The 18,416-nt window shown below is 32.9% G+C and overlaps 2 protein-coding genes, 1 long non-coding RNA gene and 1 other non-coding gene across 4 annotated transcripts; 2 read left to right on the top strand and 2 right to left on the bottom strand.

Moving 5' to 3' along the window:
- Nucleotides 1–742: 742 nt before the first annotated feature.
- Nucleotides 743–18,191, top strand: LOC120182655. Its single transcript, XR_005521847.1, has 3 exons — nucleotides 743–820; nucleotides 15,999–16,010; nucleotides 18,181–18,191. It is a non-coding gene; the product is annotated as an uncharacterized LOC120182655 (long non-coding RNA).
- TRNAA-AGC lies at nucleotides 744–816 on the bottom strand. The gene has a single exon. It is a non-coding gene; the product is annotated as a tRNA-Ala (tRNA).
- LOC120182653 (mitotic spindle checkpoint protein MAD2-like) lies at nucleotides 1,125–2,665 on the top strand. The gene is made up of 7 exons (XM_039187567.1): nucleotides 1,125–1,336; nucleotides 1,443–1,458; nucleotides 1,548–1,678; nucleotides 1,812–1,932; nucleotides 2,018–2,121; nucleotides 2,300–2,421; nucleotides 2,530–2,665. The coding sequence occupies exons 1-7, from the start codon at nucleotides 1,264–1,266 to the stop codon at nucleotides 2,584–2,586; spliced, it is 624 nt and encodes a 207-aa protein (XP_039043498.1). The 5' UTR covers nucleotides 1,125–1,263; the 3' UTR covers nucleotides 2,587–2,665.
- LOC120182652 (F-box protein SKIP14-like) lies at nucleotides 4,457–7,621 on the bottom strand. The gene is given in 4 exon segments (XM_039187566.1): nucleotides 4,457–4,857; nucleotides 4,941–5,421; nucleotides 6,414–6,534; nucleotides 6,536–7,621. Coding segments are annotated over 4 exon segments (1,521 nt in total). The 5' UTR covers nucleotides 7,348–7,621; the 3' UTR covers nucleotides 4,457–4,750.
- Nucleotides 18,192–18,416: the final 225 nt, after the last annotated feature.

Genomic DNA, 18,416 nt, shown 5'->3' with positions numbered 1-18,416 from the left:
TTCTATTCTTCTTGGGTTCACAAATTCAAACTTTCACTAATTACATCGTGACATTTTATATCAGAATGGAGCTTAAAATAATAGCTATGGTAGAACAGTGCGCTTTCGTTTAGCCCATGCCACTGCAAATAGTAAGACTTCCTTAAAATAATAGTAAGACATTTAAGACTGAAATCGAGAAAACCCCAAATCTTAATTCTGATGAGAAGACAGCTGCTTCAGACTCCAGATGACTACTGCATGAGGTTCCAAATGTTATTATTGCAGAGGAAGTAGAACCTGAAACTTCACCACAAGCTGGTAACCCCCTTGCTAACCATTAAGAGTAGGCAGAAAAGGAATGCAATTGCTACTAGGTTCTGTGTTTTGCAACAAATACAAACTTATTCCATTTGTTGCAGTTCATTAGCTTGATGTTACAGGAACAGCTAATCCGAACAAGAGGAAGTGATGTCGGGAGCATGCTGGTTGTGAATGTACCAGAAGAAAACAGTGCGCCATAGTCGAACACATTGGATACCACTCGAGTGACTGATTTGAGTGACACGATGATGAAGAAGAACATGTGGATTTAAACAATGTTGAGTTTTTCAGCGACTAATGGTGTAATTTGAACTAAAACTTTATATCTCAGTTTTTGTTGTGCAACTAAAATGCAGCAATGGAGATGTTTAATAAGTTTTTAGCTATTTTTTCTCTCTCGCTTGTGTTTCTTAACATGATAGTCAAGAAAGAGTAAAAAGTGGAGATGCGGGGTATCGATCCCCGTACCTCTCGCATGCTAAGCGAGCGCTCTACCATCTGAGCTACATCCCCATTTGTCTCTTTGTTTCAATACTATATATACCATATCTATAACCAATATGCCGTAGAAAAACATAAACATCTTCGCTTATGATGCTATCCTTGGAATAGGTGAGGACGTGAGGTGACTTTAAATAGTATAAATTTAAATGTGATAAATATATTTTTGAAAAAAAATATTATTTTCGCACGAGACTACCCACTATCCCTAATTATCCTACGTGTCCGCACGTTTTCAAAATGAAAAAGGACGGACCCACCTTTTTGACCGTTAAAGGTGCAATTTAAAATGTCAGCCGTTTCTCTTCTTTTTCTTCCCACTTTTGATTTTCATTCTCCGATTTCCAGGAAATTCATTTCCATTTTCCTCTTCACCTTATCCGATCCCTAATTTTCTACTATATCAATCCCCAATCCGCACCCTTTCCTTTTGAAATACACTTTGATTGTAGAAGGCGGATGGCGTCAAGATCACTTGCCAAAGATATTATCACTCTTCGCGGCTCAGCAGCAATCGTGAGCGAGTTTTTTGGTATGTGTTTTCTCAAATCCTGCCCATGTGGCGGTCTCTCTCTCTCTCTCTCTCTCTTTTTGTGGTTGTTGACAATTCTTTTTGCCTAATCTCCTTTTTTTTCCAGGTTATGCTGCGAATAGGTAAAAGATGAATCGATGTATTCATCTGGGTCTCTCCTTAATGATTTTCAGGGTTTAGGGTTTAATTAACCAATTGTGTTTTTGTTTAGCATTCTTTACAATCGAGGGGTTTACCCGGAAGAAAGCTTCGCGAAAGTGAAGAAATATGGACTTCCAATGTTGCTTACTCAAGATGAAGGGGTTAAATCCTTCATTTCCAACTTAACAGCCCAGCTTTCTGGTACAATATCTTCCATTTTTCCTTTTACTAGAGAACTGGACTAAAATGGCCTACATTTTATCATGAGCAAGTGTTGGTACAATATCCCTTTCATTAATCATTTCGTTTTGAAACTGAAATTGTTTTGAAAAAGAATGGCTGGAAGCTGGGAAGCTACAAAGGGTTGTATTGGTTGTCATGAGCAAGGCCACCAATGAGGTGTTGGAGAGGTGGAATTTTAGCATTGAAACAGACAGTGAGGTTGTCGAAAAAGGGTAAATTTTGTCTTCTCTTTTTTATTTGACATGTTTATTTAATCAGTGTATGGTATTTGTTTGAAATCTGAGAATTTGTTTGCAGTGTGTCCAGGGAAAAGAGTGACAAAGAAATCATGAGAGAAATACAAGCAATCATGAGACAGATTGCTTCAAGTATTACCTACTTGCCGTGCCTTGATGAACCATGTAAGCCAATAACATCAAAACTAAACCCTGTTTCCCCCAGATTTAGTAGTAAGTGTTGGATCCATAACATGGATTGGGCGCTGGTCCGGATGTATTTGGAACTAGTGTCGGACATGGATAGAGTCATCTTCTTCCTAGGTTTCATAGTCGTCTCTCTCACATGTGGTGTTGTTTACAGGCGTGTTTGATGTATTAGCATACACTGATAAAGATGTTGCAGTGCCATTCACTTGGATTGAGAGTGACCCCAAGTTGATTGCAAATCCTCAGATGGTGAAGTTGCATTCGTTTGATACTAAGGTAAAAATGGTTGCAAAATCAGTTGATCAAAAGCCATTGAAATCAAAAAATAGAGGTTTCTTCATCATCTTCTTCTTAAGAAATTCTGTGTGTGTGTGGTTGATGCAGATACACAAGGTGGACACTCTTGTATCATACAAGAATGATGAATGGGACGAGCAGTAGTTTGATCGGAACTCCCTTTTTCTTTTTCCTTCTCAATTGTGATTTGGGAATCTTCTATTCACTTGATACCCACAACTGCCATGAATTGTTTTTCGTGGTCCGTCATCTTATGCTTTGTTAATGAAAATTCCCTGCATTCCTTCCTTTTTTTTTCAACTCGAGAATAGAGCTTCGGCTTATTAATGAAACTTCGTAAATGCATCCTAGTTGAAGGTCTTTACTTGATTTAATTTTTTTGTCTTGAAATTTTAATTTATTTAATTATTAAATTTAAAATTTTGATCTGATAAAAAATTAAAAAAAATAATTTCATCTTTTAAAGTTTAATTCAAACACTATTTAGGCCAATTTTTTTTTTTAACAATTTTTTACTTAGGTAGAAGGAAAGAGGAATTTTATTATTAACTATTACTGTATTGACATTCTAGGAGAAAAGAGATGTCCGCTAAGATTTTAATCAACAACTCTAGAGATTGTTAATATTAATCAACTAATCTAATCCAATTTAATTTAATTTTTGTCAAAACTTAACTGTTTAAATACTACAATGAAATCCCAAATTCCACTATTTAGTCGATATTCCCAATTGAGCCAACGGGAGAGAACACATGAAAAGGCTGTCGATTCGTTCTTTAAAATTCCATGTTCATTTGCTGCCCCTTCCATTCTCGTTGCTCTGGAGTCGCTGGTTATGGCTGCGAATGTGGAAATAGCTATGACCATAACCTAATTTTGTTGGGTTTGAAATCAAGAAAATACCCATTTTTCGTTCTTTAGCAACTCAACTTCTCTCAGGTAAACACATTTGCCCATTTATTTTCCTATGGTTTTTACTTAAAACCCCCATTTATTGACTGAAAGAAGAAAGCTGCTTGCTTTGTTCGGCATTTTTTAATCTTTAATTTTGCTTTCGTTGTTTTGTTGGATCATATGCTTTTGTACAAGTGACTGATCACTTGCAAGAACAGAATGCCTGCATTTCTTGAGATTTTGGAAAGAGGTTTTGAATCTGTGTTGGGAAATAGTCGTTCTGGATGTATGTGCTTTACTGATATTGATATAGGAAATCAATCTAATTATTTTCCTTTTTGGTCCAGAACTGAAATCCACCCATGTTTTGTAACAATAAAAACAGCTAATCCAAAGCCTAGTTCCCTCGCAACGTGCAATTAATTGTAGCACCACTAGATTTTGTGCCATTAGTACGTACTTCCATTGTCTACGAGCAGGTGTGGTGGTGAAGTGGATGTCAAAGATTTTGTACCATGATTTGGTTCGTTCGGACCAAACTCTCCGGCCAAAGACCACAAGCACCTTCAGTACTTCTTTGGGTTTTTGGAAGGGGAAATGCCGAGCTGAGAAAAATATTTGCGTCCAACGAAACCAAGGTTTTCTGATTGCAGGTCGCGAGGTTACTTCATTAGTATTTGCCATCCATTCGGATGAGCAGCCGAATTGGCTCGGTGCATCCCCAGATGTTCTTGATAGCTTTCTAGGAGGTGGTGTTCTAGAAGTGAAGTATCCTTAATAACAAAGGCAAACCTGAGACCGCACACTTCAATGGTGAACCATGCAATTCTATTACATGCCTCAAAGTTCAGGGTCAAATGGTTTACTTGAACCCATGTAGTCCACAACCACAACATTTGGAAGCCTGGCTAATGAAAGCATATACTGAATAGTAAAACTAGGCTACATTCAAGGTCGTATTAAGGAGGCACAACAATCGGTGATAATCAATAGCCAATACAACCAGACAAGTTTAATGAGAGCAAATTGTATATAAACATGTACCATTGTATCATTTGATAGTTCATCATCACATGGAACGGAACACAAACAGAAATTCCGATTATTAAGTAAATAAGTCGGTGATCATGAGAGTGGGCGTCAGTCACATTCGACGGCCACCACAGTTTCCCAGTTCTGAGCAGAAGGTTCTGTAAACAGATTCCACTTTTGAACACATAAGTTAATACTTGAACTGCTTCCTTGGCAAACTCACTTTCCACCTTTATTCTTGACATCAGCAATGATCATCCACAAGCAAACACAAATGTGCGAGAAGAATCCACCAAAACCAGAATATGCTTCTCTTGGACAACATATGCAAGTGCACTTCTCTCTTTTCTCCAAATATCACTAACCCATTAGCTCAGAGAATCTAAGGCTCGGTCAAGTCCAGTAATAGGCTGAAATTTTGAGCAGAATAAACAAGCAACGATAAAGATGGAGACAAATCATAGTATATTGCTTTCTGGCTGCCTTGAACTATCACGAACACATCATCTTAAGGGCATTCAGAAACCATAAAATGTGAAACATTTCAGTCTACCCATGGAGATGAAGGTTTGCAGTTTGACGAAGAGTGAGTTGTGACTTTGAACAATCCGAACAAAGCAACTCCAGACAGAAGTTCTCCTCGTACTCACTGTCATTAAAGCACCTCCCACATTGAACACATCTTGCCACACAAATAATGCATGCCCTGCATGACTGAGCAGCACGCCCTTTCTGCTGGCAACCCTCTGCTGGACAATCATAAACAAGCCTCGCGTTTTTGCATCTTGGGCACATTTCAATATCAATGGCACGATCATCTTCACAAGAGAGATATATATTTCTTCTGCTATAAAAATGTGGCTTGAGCTCAACCTGCTGAATTTGGTTGTCCACACCCAACAAGAATTTCAGCTCTTCCAAGTGCATTTGTGTCACACCATAAAGACTGCCAATCCTCAGCTGCTTCACACCTAGTGAGCCCATAGACTTCAAAGCCTTTAGGCTATTCAGAATACCATCGACACTTAGTTTTGTACATCCAGGTACACTCAACTACAGGAAGAAAAAAATATTTAGTTAGTTTGTACATCCAGGTACACTCAACTACAAGGAAGAAGAAAATATTTAGTTAGCTTACAAAAGAAAAGAAACAATATTAATCCATGTAAAAAGATGGAGGAAATATTTTATTTAACAAACATTTCATAATTGAAGCTACTAAAATTAAAAACCAAATTCCCAAAGAAAACAGAAACAATTATGAAGTTTCCCATAAAAAGCTAGAACATGCAATATTACAGCCAACAACTAGCTCAGAAATTTGTTTTATAGTTGGGTAGCAAAGCATATTGGCAAAGTAGAAGCTAAATCATTTAACCCAACAACACTGAAAGTTACTTAGAGCAATTCAGTATATGCATTGGACCTAGACGTATGTGATGCTCCAGCATAAAACATAAAGGAACACTAAATCACAGAAATCCTCTTCACATACATGCCTCTATTATGTGAAAAACTATATTTTTTGTTTTATATAGTCACTTCATGAGAATATATACATTCATCATATTGTGAATATGTCTAAAGATTGCAGGATTTAGTTGTAACTACTCACATTTTCTTTTAAAGCCGCATACCAATATAACAAAAATCAGGGAGCTTATAGCATTATCATCATGCATTCTATGCCGACATATGCATATTCAGTCATTTTCTGGATTACAAAACTACTAGAGTTTAGATTCATAACTGTTTATAATTTTCTTGAAGTAATCTGTAGCAAACAAATAAGTAAGCACAATAATCCAAAATCGGAGAGCAAATTGCAATTTCACTCGTTTGAATTATAAGATATTAACACATTCATACAAGCATAATCCATAATATTCCAGTTTGTATAATTCTTACAATGATAAGATAAAACCCAAATGCAGATCAATAAATTCAAGGATAAGCGCACAAGTAAAAACACCTACAACGAAGTAACCAGAACAACCAAGACTTAAAAAACAACAGAAGAATCAAAATTTCAATCAACAAATCACCTTGATTAGTTTTGGATTATTTTCGACCACATGCTTTAGGCCTTCATCGGTAATCCTTTGGCAATCAACCAGGCTCAAGCATTGCAAGCTACCTTGACATCTACTAGCTATTTGTAAAAGAATCATCAGTAATCTTCTCATTTAGTGGCGGATCAATGTGAATACTCCTCCATAAGAGAGGGTCATTCTGAACTATAGATCTCAGAGATGTACAAACATTTTCAATGACGAAAAGATCCCGCACACCAAGATAACCAAGGGCCAAAATAAGAGCTTCATGAGGAGATCTTTCATGTCCCTCAGAAAAATCCTCAGAGTCCTGAAATTCTTCATTTTCCTGATCAAGCAAATCCATATCTCCATTTCCAAAAGACAAAACGTCCTCTACATCACATGCTGGTCCAAGAGCAGCACTACCAGACACGTCCCCTCTTTCCTTTGCATGAGGACACCCACCAAATCCACAACATATACCACCTTTACCTTCAAATCCCATGCTTCCTGGGAACTTTTGGAACCACATGGCATTGTTCCAAATAAAGTTCAATCCGGCAAACAATTGATAACTCCCATCACCAGTCGCCACATCATCTCTCACACAGCAGCCATAATCAGTTTCCAAATCCTCAAGCCAACCAGTAATTGCAGTGAAAGTAGTGGAGATGTCCATTCCAAAAGGATCAGACGGCAAAAGATCAACAATGTCATCAGAAGAAGTCTCCTGAGAACCACATCGATCACCACTCCTATCTCTTCCATAATCAAAGCAATCATTCAACTGATGATTCGAAAACCAAGGTTTCGAACACCCATCTCCATTCCACTCCGGGATACCTTCAACCAGGTATCCATTTGCGATTCTCATAGGAGAAACCAGATTGTCTTCATTCATATTAGCAGGAAAGATAGGTCGATGGGAAAAATTCAAAGCCATTGTTCAAAAACAACCAATCCCCTAATCTTTCTTTCAAATTTTAACCAAACATCCTGAAGACTTTTCTTTAAATGCAAACCCTAAAAATTTCCTCCTCACTGGTTTTCTCGCTCTTGCTTTTTTCCCTTTCTTTTTTCTCTCTTGAAAATGAAATTAAAATGAAAATAAAAATGGGATAGTTTAGCGGAGGATCTAAACTAACAAGAAAAACCCTCGATTTTTGACGACAAACTAAAACAACGCACCAAAATTTCACGGAGATTTTCTTGTTTAAAAATACCTAAAACCAGTTAAAAGACCAAAATGGAGAAAAACAGAAACGGTGGCGTAACTGAACTCTCTACACACCCCCAAAAAATCAATATCAAAATTTCTAAAATCTCAATATCTTTTCTTCTTCTTTTTCAAGTTTTTTTTAATCCCTCAAAACTAATCTAGCAGAAACTAAGGTTCGCGAACGAATCAAGAAAAAGTAAAAAAATATACATTAGAAAGAAAAGATAGATCAAGCAAGGAAAACCTGGATTGAGCGATAATCAAATGCAAATAATGATTAAGATTGCTACCGAACAACGATTCCCGAGTTTTACTCCCGCGAAACGCAACCAACAAAGATGATACCAAAATAAGAAGGATTATTTTGGGTTGGGAGAAGAAAAGAAAACCTCTTCGAATTTAGGGCCGAAACTAATGATTTTTATTTCTTCTTTTAGGCTTGCTGGTGGTTGAGAAACTGGGGAACTCGATCCAATACAGGCAAACGAGGAAGAGGTTTTATTTATTTTTCTATGGAGTGCGAGAAAACGCAAGATAGAAACAGAAATGAAAAATGACTAAATGGAAAATATGCAATTTCGGGGCGAGAGAAGAAAGTGGCGGATACAAGGTAACGCTGAAAACACTCAAATCCGTGAATTTTGGCTCCCATGTAGGATAGATAAGCCTTCAATCGAATCCAAAAGAGTCGAGTAAAAAATTTAAAGTTTTTAATTCGTATTTGATTTAAATTTTTTTAATCGAATCGATTTTTTAAATTTTTATTTAAATTTAATTATAAATATTTATAATATTATTTCATTTCAATTTATGTGACTTTGTATAATTATATATACAATACAAATATATTTTTTATATTTTTTTATATGTGATATACATATATTATATAAAATTTAAGGACTCGAGTCAAACTTGAAAATAAATCTACTAATCACTAAAAAATTTAAGTTATTCAAGTTGTATTTTACAACTCGATTTGAATTTGAACTTTTTTCGAGTCTAGTCAAGTTTATGAAATTATAATTCAAACTCAATTCGAGTCGAGTCTTTTCGAGTCAAATCGAGTTAAAAAAAATCGATTTTTCAAATCGAGTCGAGTTTTGCTCACCCTTACAATCATGCCTACTTTAAGAGTTTTTTTTTTGAATTTTGAAAATATAAATATATTAAAGTAATTTTAGAAATAACAAAATTATATATTTTTTATAACACCATCCATATTTAATGCTCATTGGTAAATTGATTCCGAATCAAATTTTGTACACAATTGTTTTTTAATTTATAATATTAAATATTTAATTAGACTATTGTTTAAAAATATCTAATACTTTGTTTATTTAAACTAACGGGTAGAAATAATAAAAATAACAAAATTTATTCGTAAAATTAAAAAAAAACACTTTATGAATTTTGATGATAATAATATTATTATAAAATATAGTCATAAATTTTAAAAATAAAAATAACTAAACGATTAGAATTATGATAAAAAAATTTAATACTATAATAAAATTATATCATATTAAATTTTATAAAATTGAATTAAAATCACATTTTAACTAATAATTAATTGATTTAGTAGGACAAAATATCATATCTCTTACGTAAAATCAAAAGTTTAAATTTTGATACTTACAAATAAAATAAATTAAGTTAGAAGAATAATTTTCATCTATGAAATACTAAATTTAAATTGGTTGATTAATATAATATATATAAATAATTATAAAAAATAGACTTGAGTTTAAAGTGATAAATGGAAACGTGTTGGTGCAGTAAAAAGCTTGAGGAATATTCTTTTATTTTCCTCTGTGGCGGGAATGGTAGAGAAGGAAATCGACGAGCTATGCTGGCTTCCTTGGGTCGAATTTCCTTTTGGGAAGGAGTTAGCGTTTCCGAACCGTTGGATTTTTTATTGGATGACTGAAGAACGGATAAGATTGGGAGAGTGTGATTGGCGGAGAGGGATACGTGTCGTCCAAGTTTGTAAACGGGTCAAAGATTTGGGATCTCCGCGTCCGGACCCACGCTCCAACCCTACCAGGTTTGAGATCCGAACCACACTACTCCTGCTCTCTTTTTGGTCAGTTGTGCTAATCTATTTTCTTAATATCTTTCATTTGGAGAAAAAAATAGAAATATGAATAACAATAAAATTGTTTTAGAATGTGTAGATTATTTTGTGAAAATTGACAATAATTTCTATAGAAATATAAATTTTAATGTTTGAGGCACAGATATAATATTGGTAAGCGTGGGAGCTAAGTATTTGTGAAAGCAACATCTTCTCCTTGGTAAGTAAGTGCATGGGCGTGGCTACCACGACTTGAGATAATATTATTAAGGGTAAACTGCACGGGTGACCACTAAATTATTATCCATTTTTATATTGACCACTGATGTTTTGGTTTGGTTAATCAGACCATCAAACTATTTAAATGATTCAATTAAGCCACTTATCGTTATTTTTTAACGGAGTTGATGAACTGTCAGTTAATAAAATTGATATAATTATATATTTGGTCCTTAATATTTATAAATTCTATCAATTTAGTCACTATTTTAATTCAATTAAATAAAGTTAACCTAATAAATTAATCAGTAAATTGGAGGTGACACGCGTCAATTAAATGACTAATTTATTAAGTTAAATTTATTTAATTAAATTAAAACAATGACTAAATTGATAGAATGTGTAAATATTAAGGACCAAATATATAATTCTATCAATTTTATTAACTGACATGTCATAACCTCCGTTAAAAAAATAATTGTCGATGACTTGATTGAAGCATTTAAATAGTTAGGTGATCTGACTGAACAAATAAAAACGTCAGTGGTCAATATGAAAATGGATAATAGTTCAGTGGTCACCCGTGTAGTTTATCCTACTATTAACATAGAATAGGAAAAAACGACGACGTTGGAGCCAATGTTCGAGCTTCAACTAGAACTATCTTTCGACCAGATAACAAGGCATGAATCCAACGCGACTAAATTTTATTATTTATTATATGTAAATTAATATACATGGAACACCAACCTTCTAATCACTTTTGATTTCTTCAATCGGTGTTTAACAGATGTCCGGGTTCAACAAAGAGTTGATTTTATTGCAAAACAAAGAGCAGCCTAACGTGTCCAAAGACATCTTTTCCTCTGGAATCACCAGTTGCTTTGCTTACATCGGTTGAACAAGTTGTCGTGCCACAAGCTTACTTCCACTGGCAAAGCAACAGTAATCCCTCGTCCCCAAGCCAAACCACCCCATCCCAGTCCCCCAAGTCATCTATTTTCTAGTCATATTTTATAAGAAATTCCAAATATATTTGTTTATCAAGGATAAAACTTTTTGAATTATTATTTATGGTATTGATTATATTTATTTTATGACACTATTTATGTCCATTATCTATTAGAATTATGAATAAAAAATATTAATAAAATATTATCATAATTTAGAATTAACTATCTCCGTCCATGTCTCTGAGTAATACGCGTGTGTACCATGTACGAAGCACCCACTGCTCTGCGCCGAACACGTAGGGTTTAGATATAGAGTTGAGTTGGGTTGGATTTGAAGTAGGAGAGTTATTAGAATTGGTAGCCGAGTAAGCTGAGGCATTCATTTCACCAGCTACCGCATTGCGCCGCTGTAGATTCTAACCTCAGCGTTTACACCTGTCCGCCTTCATATATCCTTCCCATTATGCTTTCGGTTGGATGTTTGGATTTTATTCATGATTCAAATTTAATTCTAAAATTATCAATATAAGATTCTTTTTTTTATATTTGTACCAAAAAATATTCTTTTTTATATATTTTATAATATATAAATGATTTTTAAAGATTTTAAATCTAATTTTCATCCTATTCAAAAGAGAGGAAAAAGAGAATACCTTAAAAATAAGAGTGTTTATAGTAAATTTAGAATTAATAATTAAAAAATAAATAACTTAACTGATTGACCAAATATATTTATTCATAATATATAAACAACTAAAATAGACGGTAAAATTAAATAAAATCAGAAGAATATGCACGGTTATAAGAAATTATTTTTCAGGATTAACATGTATCTATTTATCATATAAAAAAAATTTATTCAAAAGGAACATACCACTAAAATTTTAGGACGGAAACCCTAAACCAAATCCTATTATAGAGTATTAGTTTGTTGAATCATTCGACTATTAAAAGTTACAAATGGTCACTTGACTATTTGCTATGTTCCAAACTCGTCATTTTCTGTTAATAAGTGGACGATACTCTGAGCTGAACGTTAACCTGTTGACTGTGATATGATAAAATATGATCCTAGAATCTCAAACGACTATCATATCCTAGTCATTATGTTAAGGTCTAGCTTAAATAATTGTCAGTTTTAACAATAAATGATAAGTTTGGAACATAATGAATAGTTGGATGATTATTTTGTAACTTTTAATAGTCAATAGACTTAACAAAGTAGTGTTCTATAGTCGGAGGACTATTTGTACACGTTACCCTTTTAAATAATAGTGTTGGTCATTCATTAACAAAAACGACACAAAAGATGTAATCATGTGGCTCATGCTCTCGCTAGTTGGGTCAGTTATTCTGGTAGTGCATTATTTTTTTATTCGGTTTGTCCCGATATCATTGCTAGTGACATTCGTAAATATGTAATTTCTTCTTGATTAATGGAATTTTGGACACTCTTTTCCCTTTATTAGGATTAGAAGGGGTTTTTAATGAGACCCGTATTATTTTTAAAAAATCCAACACAAAAGCAAAAAATTACAATCGTAAAAATAATATAAAAGCAAAATTTTAAAAATGAATATTAATTCATTTTGATGTAACTATAAACCATATCTATGTCCAACCATTGTTCTCTCTTTTGTTTATATAAGGTTGTTTTCTAAGGAAGATGCTATGCAGATTCTTTCAGTTCCTATTGCACTTTGTGCAGAAGATGTTATTGTTTGGGCTAACCATGATTCGGGTATCTAATCAGTTAGATCTGGTTATTGGTGGTTACAGAAACAACATCATGATAATGAGAGAAAGTCTAAATTGTTGTCAGTTATGACTAAATTGAAAATTCTTCCTAAGATACGTGTGTTTGCTTGACGGGTTGCCCGGAATGCATTACCTATGGGTAGTCGACTTAAAAGTGCTGGTTTTGGTGATGGAATTTGTCCTATGTGTTCTAATGGGGAGGAGACGATTATAAATGCCATGAGGGACTGTCCTGTAACTTTGGAGACTTTACTTCTAGAAGATCTGCCTCCTTCTATATTTTTAAGTACTATGGATAGTCCTTTATTATGGATGGAGGAAGTATTCTCTATTCTAGGAATTGATGATTTTGCTGGTTTTTTTATAATTATATGGAATGTCTGGAATAATCGAAACTCCTTTGTTCATTCTGACAGGTTTCAACCGGCGTAACTCTTGGTGACTAATGCAAAGATATTACATCAGGACTATTTAAGGGCTATTAGTGTGGGGATGAATAAACAACGGTCTACAAATACTGCTATACGATGGACTCCACCTTTGGAGGGAGTTATCAAAGTGAATGTTGATGGTGCCTTTGTTGCGGAGCACCGACTGTCTATAATTAGAGTTGTTGCTCGTGATAAGTGTAGACATGTTTGTGGTGGTTTGACCCAATGTTCTGTTGGATGTTTTGAGGCGGGTTTTGCAGAACTATCTGCTTTACTCGTTGGTCTTAGAATGACTTGTGATATGAGATGGTCTGATGTTCAGATTGAAATTGATTCCTTGATGCTCGTCCATAAGATTACACAAACTTCTACAAATATTTTCACCCTTGGGGTGTACGTTCAAGAGGCTCATACTATTTTTCAGGATCATCCTCGTTTTTGTATTTTGTATACTCCTAGAGAGTGTAATCAGGTTGTTCATACATTAGCCAGTTGGGCTTTAAATTCGGGTGGTTCTTTGTTTTTTGAGTCGGTTTTTCCCGACATCATTGTTCAGGATGTTAAAAACGATGTCATTGATCTTTGATTAATATAATTTGGGCACTATTTTCCCCTTATTAGGTTTAGAATGGATTTTTAATGAGGCCTATGAGTTTCATTCAAAAAAATGAGCATTGTGTTAAAAGAAATTTATTATTTTGTTTGAATTATATATTTTTTTAAAACCGGTAATTCTCTTTTAATGTTTTATTATATTAGCATTTGAATGTGGTTATCAATTAAAATACGAAGGTTAAAAACCACTCAAATTAAATTAAATATAGTTCATTAATTTATGACTGTGTTTTGATTTTATTTATATATATTCTGAAAGTTGTATTATGTCTATACTTTATGGTTGTAAATTATATTTTTTTTATTATTTTCTTTTGTTAATTATGAAATGTAGGTGAGAGTGTATTACATAATTTATCTAAAAGTGAGGTAAAACTTCAACGACGAGGACTTGGATGCTATCACTCTATATTTTTTGCTTCATATTTTTACTGTATAATGTTACTGCAGAAACATGCTTCCGATAGTGAAAAAGAAAACGAACACAAAAATTAGTACAAACACAAAAGGGAGTTTTACATAAATTTTTATATACTCTTAAAATTTATCTTTTTAATATTTGCTATTAGAAGTTACGTTTTTAAATTTTCCCCTAGCATCCAAAATCTCAAAAACGGACATAAATACAACTATTAAAATATATAATTATTCAAAAAATTTAAATTTTAAGATAGGTACGTGTCGATCCTGGATGGACTATTTCCAGAAACGGGCCATTGGTCACTTGGGCAATAAACAATGTTTAACTCGCTTAGGCAGGGTTGGTCCATTTATTCAAGTTGCTTACAACACCAACGACCAATCGTTCAAATTTATTCAAGGGTTGGGCCATTACTTACTGACATAATGTTTTACTATATTAAAAAAATATATACTACTGCAAGTGTTGTTATATTAGTTGCATAAAAATTTTAATAGTCCAATCGTCATTTTTTAAAAGTTAAAATAATTAACAAAAAATAACTTTTAGAGTTATATTCAATGTTATTTTTATAAATCTGGAGCAAGTATAATATAATATATATTCAAAGATTTCTCTCAATTATTTAACAATAAATGTTAATATCTTATATGTACGATGTTCGAACTCTAGACCTTAAACGATACATATCATTTAACCATCTAGATCACTTAATTCACTACTCGATGTTTTTTTAAAATAAGAATAAATTTAACAAAAATATAAAATTTGAAGGCAAATTTATTACAAAGCCTTTAGTATGGACTCGCCTAGAAAAAAGGTAGATTAGTATGCAGCTACAAGGCGGATGATATTTTCTAGGGTAAATTACAGAGTTGGTCACTTTTATTTCAATTTTATAAACGTATGGTCATTCAATTCAAAAAACATAATTCATAGTCACTTTCTTTTTGTTTTAATTAAGCTGTGATAATTGAAATGATGACTTCCGTTAGTTCGATGACATGAGACGTTAGTAAAAAGGTTTAATTTTTTTACTTTAATCCTGAACTTTAGATAAAATACTAGCTAAGGATCATTTTATAAATTTAAATTAATTTAGGGATAAAGTTCTAATTTACCCTTTTTATATGTTTTCTTCCTCGACCCCATCTTCTTGCTTCCCACACCTCTACAACCATGACCCTCGCAGACCTAAATCCACGCCGTCGGCCACCGTTCATCAATGGTCACTACTCCGAATGTCGTCGTCAGCGAACGAAGAAGTCCAAATCAATATCAATCGGAGACGAAGAAATCCAAACGCCTCTTCAATTTTTTTTCTATGATGACATCATGTTTCATTATTCGGCAAAAGAAATGCGCTGCAATAATGAAATCAAACTACTTGAAGGTCCGATTTGTTTCCCTATCCCAGTCTTAATTTTATTTACAAGCAAAACATTATGAATAACAGATTTTTTGAAACCATTCTAAAGATAATGATTTCTTCAAAAATGATTCATATTATCCAGCAATTTCATAAATGATCAGATATGCGCTTCAATAGCATAAGTCACCCATTATTAAAAATGTTAGGGCGTTTTGTGTATACCTTAAGCCTCTGCCCCAACCAAAAACCAAAACAAAGGTGAGACCGTCAGATATAGAGTATCAGAAATCTGCAAAACCATCAGAGATTGACAGTGGTTTGGACTTTTTCCTTCTCTAACGTTGATGTTCGGAGTAGTGACCACTGACAAACGGTAGCTGGCGGCGTGGGTTTAAGTCTACAAGAATCACAGCTCTAGAGAAGAGAGAGGTGTGCGGCACAAGAAGACGGGATTTCGGAAGAAAACATATAGAAAAGAGTAAATTAGAACTTTGTTAAATTACTTTGAATTTATAAAATGGTCCCTAATTAGTATTTATCTAAAGTTTAGGGGTTAAAGTAAAAAATTAAACATTTTTACTAACGTGTCATGTTATCAAACTAACGAAAGTCAATGTTTCAATAATCACATCTTAATTAAAATAAAACGAAAATGACTACGAATTATATTTTTTAATCGAGTGACCATACATTTACAACACTAAAACAAAAGTGATCAATTCTATAGTCTACCCGATTTGGAATTTTAAGCATTGAATCAGTCATATTAAAAAAACAGAAACGGTTGGATTGAAAAAATAATAATAAATTATTAAATCGGGTAACATATAGGGTAAACTACTAGTACTAAAATCATCTATTTTATTTCTTTTTAATATCTAAACTTTCATTTATTTTAAAATTATACCTAACAATGACATTTTATTTCATTTAAGTACCCATCATTAAAAACTTATGTTAGAATTTATTATGGGTAAATTAAATCATTCATCATTTAACTATCTTCACTCTTATTTTGGTCACTAAAGTTTAAAAAATTTAATTTAACTATACAACTTTCAAATTATTATTGTTTTAATCGCTCTAATTAATTTTATTAATTTTTTGTGACATGAAATTTTATTATTATTTCATTAATATATAATTAAAATAAAAAATATAAATCTAAAAGTTAGAGTGATTAAATTAGGAGTAATTTGAGTTAGGCAATTAAATTAAAAATATATATATAAACTTCGGTGATCAAATAGGAGTGAGAAAATAGTTGAATGGCGGATGATACAATTTACCAATAAAAAGGTTTCAAGTACAATAGTTTCATAAAGTTTTTAACGACGTGGTACCTGAACGATACAAAAAATAAATATTAGGTATGATTTTGAAACAAATAAAAGTTTAAGTACTAAAATAAAACAAAACTAATAGTTTTAATACTAAATGTATAGTTTATCCTAAATATAATACTAATGAATATAGATACGTTTAGAATTATCAGTATTTGCATGAACCAAGCGACCTCAGTGGTAAATGAATTGTTGTTATTCTTTGAGGTCTTGGGTTCGAGCACTAGAAATGTCATGGGTATAAGCGTTCAATGTCAAAATGGTTGAGAGTTATGTTTGAAAAGATAATGTGTTGTACTTACCAATATTAATAAAAAATATCTATATTTATATTAAAAATATATGAGAAAATAAATGACAAGATAAATATCAAAACTCGAGACAAATAATAGTAATGCTTAAGTATACAAAAGGTGCCTAACTTATGCCATTTTTCCAATTTAGTGCCTAACATTTATTTCGTTCTAGTTTGGTGCCTAACGTTTCATCACGTTACTCAAAATGGGTTAAACCATGACTGGCCGTTAAGTTTGGTTGTTAACTCATTAAAAATGCCACCTGACATATTTTTTAATATTAAAATATGTCACCTTAAACCCAAAACTTTGAAAACCTTCATTTCAACCTCTAAACCTACGTCGACCACCTCCTTTTGCCTTCGACAAAGTTCCACTCGACCTCCCCTCCCCTCCCCTGACGACCAAAACTCCTATGAAATCATGAATGATCGATGGTCCATCGGCTATAAAAATCGTGTGGCATCACAATTTTCATCCTAGGGTTCGTGAGGGCATAAAACGTTGATTCGTCATCGATCGGTCACGATTTCATGGGGGTTTTGGTCGCCGAGGGGAGGGGAGGTCGGGTGGAGCTTCGTCGACGGCAAAAGGCAGTGGCCGGCGTGAGTTTAGGGGTTAAAATGAAGAATTTCAAAGTTTTGTGTTTATTTCAAAATTTGTATTTTCTTTTTAATATATATATATATATATATATATATATAATAATTTTAATTTTTAAATTTTAAATACATTTTTTAAAATTATCAGGATATAACGCGTGTCACTTAAGGAGAAAATTAACGCCATTGATGGCCCAAACACCTAAATGAATAACGTTTATAATGTTAGATATCAAACTAGAATGAAGTAAATGTTAGATACTAAAGTGGAGAAAGGAGCATATAGATTGAGCACCTTGTATACTTAAGCCTATTTGTAATGGGAAAAAAACATGATGAAATTAACTAGTACCCAATTATTTGACTTCCGCTCCATGGTTACATTTCACGTGGCAAGCGGAAATTCTTTAAAGTATTTGTCGCTCTCAATCTAACTTGTGACCAGTTATATTTTGTCGGAATATTTAAAAAAGGTAAATTACAAATTTGATGTTTAAACTATTAGTTTTAGTATCTAATATTTTACTTTTTTTCAAAATCATAACTAAAGTTTAGTTTTTGTTTTATTTTAGTACTCAGACGTTAAAAAATTAAGGCGTTTAGTACCTTAACTTTAAAAAAAATTCAAAAGTTAAAAATTTTGAACAGAGTACTAAAATGAAATAAAAACTAAACTTTAAGTATGATTTAAAAAAAAAATTAAAATTTA

The sequence above is a fragment of the Hibiscus syriacus genome, unplaced genomic scaffold, assembly GCF_006381635.1.
Source record: "Hibiscus syriacus cultivar Baekdansim isolate YM2019G1 unplaced genomic scaffold, ASM638163v2 tig00112699_pilon, whole genome shotgun sequence".
Classification (NCBI taxonomy): Eukaryota; Viridiplantae; Streptophyta; class Magnoliopsida; order Malvales; family Malvaceae; genus Hibiscus; species Hibiscus syriacus.
The sequence above is the reverse complement of the archived record's forward strand: the minus strand, read 5'-3'. Positions and strand labels throughout refer to the sequence as shown.

Excerpts from the sequence above, each read along its gene's own strand:
- LOC120182653 (XM_039187567.1), top strand. The coding sequence starts at position 1,264 with ATGGCGTCAAGATCACTTGCCAAAGATATTATCACTCTTCGCGGCTCA. Across the intron at positions 2,122-2,299 it reads GCCGTGCCTTGATGAACCAT|GCGTGTTTGATGTATTAGCA; the intron begins GTAAGCCAATAA and ends TGTTGTTTACAG. Across the intron at positions 2,422-2,529 it reads TGCATTCGTTTGATACTAAG|ATACACAAGGTGGACACTCT; the intron begins GTAAAAATGGTT and ends TGGTTGATGCAG.